The sequence below is a fragment of the Oncorhynchus tshawytscha genome, linkage group LG02 (assembly GCF_018296145.1).
Source record: "Oncorhynchus tshawytscha isolate Ot180627B linkage group LG02, Otsh_v2.0, whole genome shotgun sequence".
NCBI classification, from domain to species: domain Eukaryota; kingdom Metazoa; phylum Chordata; class Actinopteri; order Salmoniformes; family Salmonidae; genus Oncorhynchus; species Oncorhynchus tshawytscha.
In genome coordinates this window covers 45,564,913-45,571,212 of record NC_056430.1, presented here as the reverse complement: position 1 = coordinate 45,571,212, position 6,300 = coordinate 45,564,913, and the positions used below count along the sequence as shown (strand labels likewise).

General features: G+C 38.1%; 1 protein-coding gene across 11 annotated transcripts in view; it reads left to right on the top strand.

The window, feature by feature from the left end:
- LOC112244872 (nuclear pore complex protein DDB_G0274915) overlaps positions 1 to 5,859 on the top strand; it is a 710,200-nt gene extending 704,341 nt beyond the window's left edge. For 4 of the 11 annotated variants that reach the window (XM_042299646.1, XM_042299665.1, XM_024412717.2 and 1 more), the window contains 14 exons: positions 1,131 to 1,202; positions 1,411 to 1,458; positions 1,664 to 1,708; positions 1,794 to 1,847; positions 2,264 to 2,320; positions 2,558 to 2,605; positions 2,922 to 2,951; positions 3,313 to 3,366; positions 4,025 to 4,117; positions 4,253 to 4,268; positions 4,380 to 4,411; positions 4,522 to 4,626; positions 4,907 to 4,947; positions 5,095 to 5,859. In XM_042299646.1, coding sequence (XP_042155580.1) covers positions 1,131 to 1,202; positions 1,411 to 1,458; positions 1,664 to 1,708; positions 1,794 to 1,847; positions 2,264 to 2,320; positions 2,558 to 2,605; positions 2,922 to 2,951; positions 3,313 to 3,366; positions 4,025 to 4,117; positions 4,253 to 4,268; positions 4,380 to 4,411; positions 4,522 to 4,626; positions 4,907 to 4,947; positions 5,095 to 5,187 — 788 coding nt within the window. In that variant the 3' untranslated portion in view covers positions 5,188 to 5,859. Of the gene's footprint in view, positions 1 to 1,130; positions 1,203 to 1,410; positions 1,459 to 1,663; positions 1,709 to 1,793; positions 1,848 to 2,263; positions 2,321 to 2,557; positions 2,606 to 2,921; positions 2,952 to 3,312; positions 3,367 to 4,024; positions 4,118 to 4,252; positions 4,269 to 4,379; positions 4,412 to 4,521; positions 4,627 to 4,906; positions 4,948 to 5,094 lie in introns of those variants that run through there. The other 7 variants (XM_042299674.1, XM_042299637.1, XM_042299634.1 and 4 more) reach the window with 7 other exon arrangements.
- The last annotated feature ends 441 nt before the right edge of the window (positions 5,860 to 6,300 follow it).

The following is a 6,300-nucleotide window of genomic DNA, read 5'->3' as shown; positions in this document are numbered from 1 at the left end:
TGAAAGGCATGAGCTCTGCTCTGTTTTTTTTGTGCAGGGTGTACACACTCCAATAGTCTCTCATTCACAATTTGACAAGAACTTGATAATGTCTCGAATTCCACGGTGACATCCTCTATGTGGCCGTAATGCACCCTAAATAAATCCATGCCTTTTGCGGCCCGGAGTGCTGCGTTGTGCCCTTCTTCCTGAGTGTGCTGCCAATCCAAAGCTCTCTCACTCATACAGCTCTCTGTCACATGATAGGGTCTTTCTCACAGGCTACAAGTTAAGACAGACACATCAGAGACGCAACTGTGCACGTCCTTACCCAATTGCGAGGTACCTATTGAAGGTATTGTGAGAACTGTCCACATTTACTTATCGTCAGCCAACAAGATAGGTTGGTCTAACGAACAGAAAAACCACTAGCCTATGTTAATCTACTATCCCCCATGGTACAAAAATCGACCTATTCCATTCTGTGCAAGAAATAGATATACCAAACATAGTCTGGGACAGGTGTACGATGCGATAGGTCCCAAATTAATACAACCGCTAGCATCCCCAAAAATATTTTATGCAATGTGGCTGACGCAACAGATCAGAACGTTTAGCTTAAAATGTTGATAAACTATTTGGCAATTTCTTCACATTATAAGAGCAGCAATGCGCACATGGTAGTAGGCTATAAGTGCGATTGTTCCATTAGCGGAAAACACTATTATCAAAAATGACCGCTTGTAAATTTACATTTCAAGTTAAGTTCTACACCTGTTGTATTCGGCGCATGTGACAAAAAAAGTCGGTGTAGCGGTAACACGGTCACCGCAACAGCCCTAGTGCTGCTGTTATTCTATTGCAGAGCTTGTTACAGCAGTAAGAAATTCCCTGGTTCTGCTTTGCCCCTCATCATCACAGTGAGTCCTACAACAGGTGTATTGGTCCTCTAAGGGACCGTCTCTGCAAATACAGTTTCCAATTGTACATTCAGTCAAAGGTCTGGGTGTCAACTATAATGTGCCACATTATGCTTTGTGAACATGCCATATTTCTGTTGACTGAGTTGTGTTGTTTTCTAACTAAATGATGAATACCTTAATTCTTGTGTAATCAGATACACAATTAACTTGTATTGTAATGCTTCCCAGCAGGTTCAACTGTTAGTTCTACTTGGACCCCAAACACCCCAGCGAGACCAACTACCAATAGTCCCACTAAATGTAACTTAGTTTGCAGTTAAAGATTTTCTGTTCTCATTAATTCACTAAAGCTCCAACCGGTTTACTAAAAACCTATTCATAGCTGCTTGTAATTTCAGTCGAGATTTGTGTACTTTTAGTCCATCTGATTTGTAGGTAATGTGTAATATACTTCTCTTTGTCTGCTTAATTATTGACTTTCTAGTGTAATGAGTTCTCTTCTCACCAGGTTTGACCTCTCCTTTGACCCCCAGTACAGCACTGAATCCATCATCAGGTGTGTTAGTCATATTTACCTAGTTAGCAGATAGAACCGAAACAAATTTAAATGCTTTATGTTCCTCTGGTTTTTGTACGTTTTTTTTCATTAGAAATTTGCCTGATTATAAAAAAAGAGGTTGATACTTTACTAATGAAATCAACCCATTTAGATACATTTAGGTAATACGTTTTGTGTAATTAGAATGACTTCCTTTCACAAGGTTCAACTGTTAGTTCTACTTTGACCACTGACACTCCAAGTAAAGGTAAGTATATTCACTACATTTAAGTCTGTGATAAATTGTGTTGTAGTTGTTGATAAAGGGTATCTCTCTTCCATGTGCACATGAGGTCAAAGCTCCACAGACATTGTTGTGAATTCAAACAGTCAAGAAAGCGTTCCAAGTATGTGTCCTTCTCTAGCTGCCTACCTGTCTATTTTACACACCTGAGACATGCAACCTCACAATTTCATGCCACATTTTCTGAGATCAAATGAAGAGATGTATTATTGGCCCTGGGGATATTTTAAACTTTATTTAACTAGGCAAGTCAGTTAAGAACAAATTCTTATTTTCAATGACGGCCTAGGAACAGTGGGTTAACTGCCTTGTTCAGGGGCAGAACGACAGACTTGTACCTTGTCAGCTCGGTGATTTGATATTGCAACCTTTCAGTTACTGGCTCTAACCACTAGGCTTCTGGAAAAAAAATCTGAAAATGTAATCTCTCTACTGACTAAGTTCTGATGTTATCTGACATAAATAATGAATAGCTTTATACTTGTGTAATCATATATACAATCACTTTATTTCTCCCAGCAGATTCGACTGTTACTTCTACTTTGATTACTGGCATCACAGTGAGACCAAATACCAGTAAGTAGGCCTTAAGTTTAGCTTAGTAACTAGAATATTTTTGTTCACATTAATTCAGTAAACCTCCAACTGGTTTACAAGAAAAATATACCTATTCATAGCCGCTTGTCCTTTTAGTCTGTAATGCATTGAATGCTTTTAACTTTCTTCTTAAAATGACCATAGTAGATATGAAACATTAATACATTAATAATTAATACATTTGTTTTTATGTAATATGAGTTCTCTTCTCACCAGGTTTGACCTCTCCTTTGACCCCCAGCACAGCAGTGAATCCTACATCAGGTGTGCTAGTCATTTTTACCTAGTTAGCAGATAGAACCTAAACAAATAGAATAGCTTCATCTTACCCAGGTTTTCTTACTCACAAACTTCCCCTGATTTAAAAAAAGAGGATGATATTTCATTAATTAAATCAACCCATTTAGATAAAAAAAATGTATAATCAGATCCAATGACTTTACTTTGCACCAGGTTTGCCTACTAGTTCTACTTTGACAACTGACACCCCAAACAGCCCTAATGATTTTAGTTTAGTGGCGTAATAAGTTGTGTTGTGTGTTAACTGTTATTAAACAGTCTCTCTCTTGCATGTGCCCAGGAGGTCAAAGCTCCACAGAAAGCGTTCTGGGTAAGCATTCATCTCTAGCTGACTACCTGTCTTTTCCTACACAAATCAAACAACTGAGACATACAACCTCACAATTAACATTTTTATAAACTCTTGAGTGGTGGTATTGACCCTGGGAACACAAGCTAATGACCTTCTCAATGTCACCAAACAGCAATTATGGCAGGCAGCAGTGGGTGTGTGTGTGGGGGGGGATTCAAATACTGATTCCAAGTGTTCATGCAGACAAGGTTTTAACAAATTATAAAATAGTGAACATGTCATATTTCTACAGAATCAGTTGTGTTCTACTGACTCAGAAATAATGAATACATTTTGTCTTGTGTAATCAGATACAGAATGAACTTGTATTACTTTCCAGCAGGTTTGACTGTTACTTCTACTTTGACCGCTGGCATCACAGTGACAACAACTTGTAAGTATCGCTTAGTTTGTGACTTCATTTTTATTCACTCGAATTCACTGAAGCTCCAACTAGTTTAATCATAAACCTATTCATCGCTGCTTGTACTTTCCCTCTAAACTGTTGTACTTTTCTTAGATTTGAAACATATTTTTTCATCTCCTGCATCAGGTGTGTCGGTCATCTTTAGCTAGCAAAACTGAAATAAATACAATACCTTTATCTTACCCAGGTTTTTGTATTTAAACTTCTTTTATCACACATTTGCACACAGGAGGTCAAAGCTCCAAAGACAGCGTTGTGAATTCAAAGTGTAAAAAAATAGTTTTGGATAAGTATCCTTACTTAGTAATCCCACAACAAAAATGAATGTGTGTGTTCCTACTAGCACTGACTTTGCTGATGGAACTCATGGAACTTGATACGATTGTGATATGTTGTTGTCTCACCTAGTTATCTTAAGAGGAATTAACTGATGAAAGTCACTCTGGATAAGAGCGTCTGCTCAATGACTTAAACATAAATGTCAAATGTTTAGCTGACTATGTGTCTTTTCTCACACAAATGAAAACATTTTCTAAGACTGAGAATAATATGGTTTACCATTTAACTATTTACTTTGGGATTTAGAGCTAATGATCTCTCCTGATGACATCATGTCACCAAACAGCTGTGCAATTATGGCAGGCAGCAGTGGGTGTGGCTTCTGGAGTGGGTGTGTTCCTGATGGGATTGACAGCTGTCTGTCTCTGCTGGAGGACCAGTGAGTACTTCTGATTCTGTATATCAAACATTTTCCTTTGTCATGTAAGTGAGTAAGTGCCTTTGACATGGTCATTTGGTGATATTGTATAGGTTATGCTATATTCAATATAATATGGTCCAATTTGTTTTTCAGAGAAACATTCTCAGAGGTAAGAATTCTCCTTGTGTATATGATGCAGATTCTATCTCTACCTTTAGTTCTGTATTGTCCATTATGAGATGTTCTTACCACAACCTTCTGATACTTTTATGTTGTACAGACCTACAGACAGACAGGATGATCACAGCCAATGTATGTTCCAAACAAAATACATCAAACACTGCACACACTACTAACACAACTACACACATGCATGTCCAAACACGTATCCTAATTTAATTTTCATTTTGTTTCCGTTGTAGGTGATTTGGTGATGGGAGCTATGAGCAGTGCAGACATGTTGGATTCAAGGGATGCTGGGATCTATTCTCTCATCACCTTTGTACCGTCCACATTTTTTCCCTCAGGTGAGTTTGTAACATAATGTCTTCTGTCCTTGTCTTCCCCACCTGGCACGTGAATATTGGACCCTCAACACAATAACACTTTGTCACTCAATGTCATCTCATGAAAGAAGGTGTTAGCCACAGCATCTTGAAAGCGTGAGAACAGAGCTGTAAGTCTACAGAGTGGTTTGAGACAGGAAGAGAAGTGTGAAGTGACATTTAGCACAGCAAATTAACACGCACAACCACAACCACAACCACACACACACACACTAACTCAGTCTCCCTCTGTGTTGTACAGGCCCTGTTGAAGAGAATGGACAGTCAACTGAAAAAGAAAATGTAAGTTCAGAATCACCCAGTGTGTTTGGTGAATGTGAACGACTCTCAGTTTCAGATTGATGTTACATCCACTTAGTATACACAGTTACATTTACAGTACTGCATATTCAAGGGACTGAAGTTAAACAGCCTGTTTCTTTTCTCTAGTCTGATACGTACCACGTATACAGCTCAATCACCGACCGACCAGCAACATCAGCCCAACCGGATGGGTTGTACAGTCTTCTGCAAGCACACTGACACTACACCACTGGCTCTCTGTAGCTATTTCTCACAGAAATACTCTTTCTTGCAGGATGACCTTTATTTATCAAACATCATGTTACTGTAAATAAGTATATAATACATCTGCTGCAGTACCGTTTCTATTCATAAGCAACATAAGTGGCTGCCATCCCATAGCAAAATGTGTAGAACTGCAGGAAATAAGCTTTAAAACTGAATTTCTTTCTACCCCATGGCATAATGTGTACAAATGCGGGAAATTAGCTTTATAACTGCAAAGTTCCCTCCACCCCATGGCAAAATGAGTAGAATTTCAGGACATTAACTTTAAAGCTGCACATTTTTCACTAAAATGTTTTTCTTTAGAACTTTAGAAGCCTAAATACACTATAAATTTCCATTTCCTGCTGTACAGGAAAATTCTCATAAAAAAAGAGTGATCAAATTAAGATCCTACATCTGTACAATGTTTTGAAACACACTATAGCCCAACAGTAAAGATGGTAGATCAGGCTATGGGGATGGCTTATTTTGTTTAAAAAAGTGGTGGGTCCGCCCTCACCTCCTAATCCCTCTTCTATAAGATTCTTGATATACAGTAAATACAAAATCCTACACTTTTTTACTCTGTTCGAAACGCTCTCTTCTGTAAAACAAAAAGCATGCAAAATACATTGAATTCAACCATTCCCTCGTCTTTGTTAGTATTTTACATTATTTGATTTTGATCTTGATTATTCAAGATAATGCTAAAAATATGTACTGTAATCCATGTCATCGTTTTCAGGCCGTTGGTGAAGATCAAGGTGCTATTTTCCCTAAATGTTTTTTTCAGTCCATATAACTACCTTGTCATCTTAACCAAACCTCTTTTGGTCGGTTTCCCAGAGACAGTTTATGCTTAGTTCTGGACTAAAAAGCATGTTCAATGGAAAAGTTACATATTTTTACTCCAGTGGTAAACTTAATCTGGGTCTGGGAAACCAACCATTGGTGTTATGGACTACAGGTAGTCAAGGACATTGATCATTTTGCATCCAGATTCTATGTATTGTGGTTAGTTCTACTGTGAAGGGGGCAAAGATGACTACATTCTCCTGCAGCAGTCACAGAAAGTCTGCAGATCAC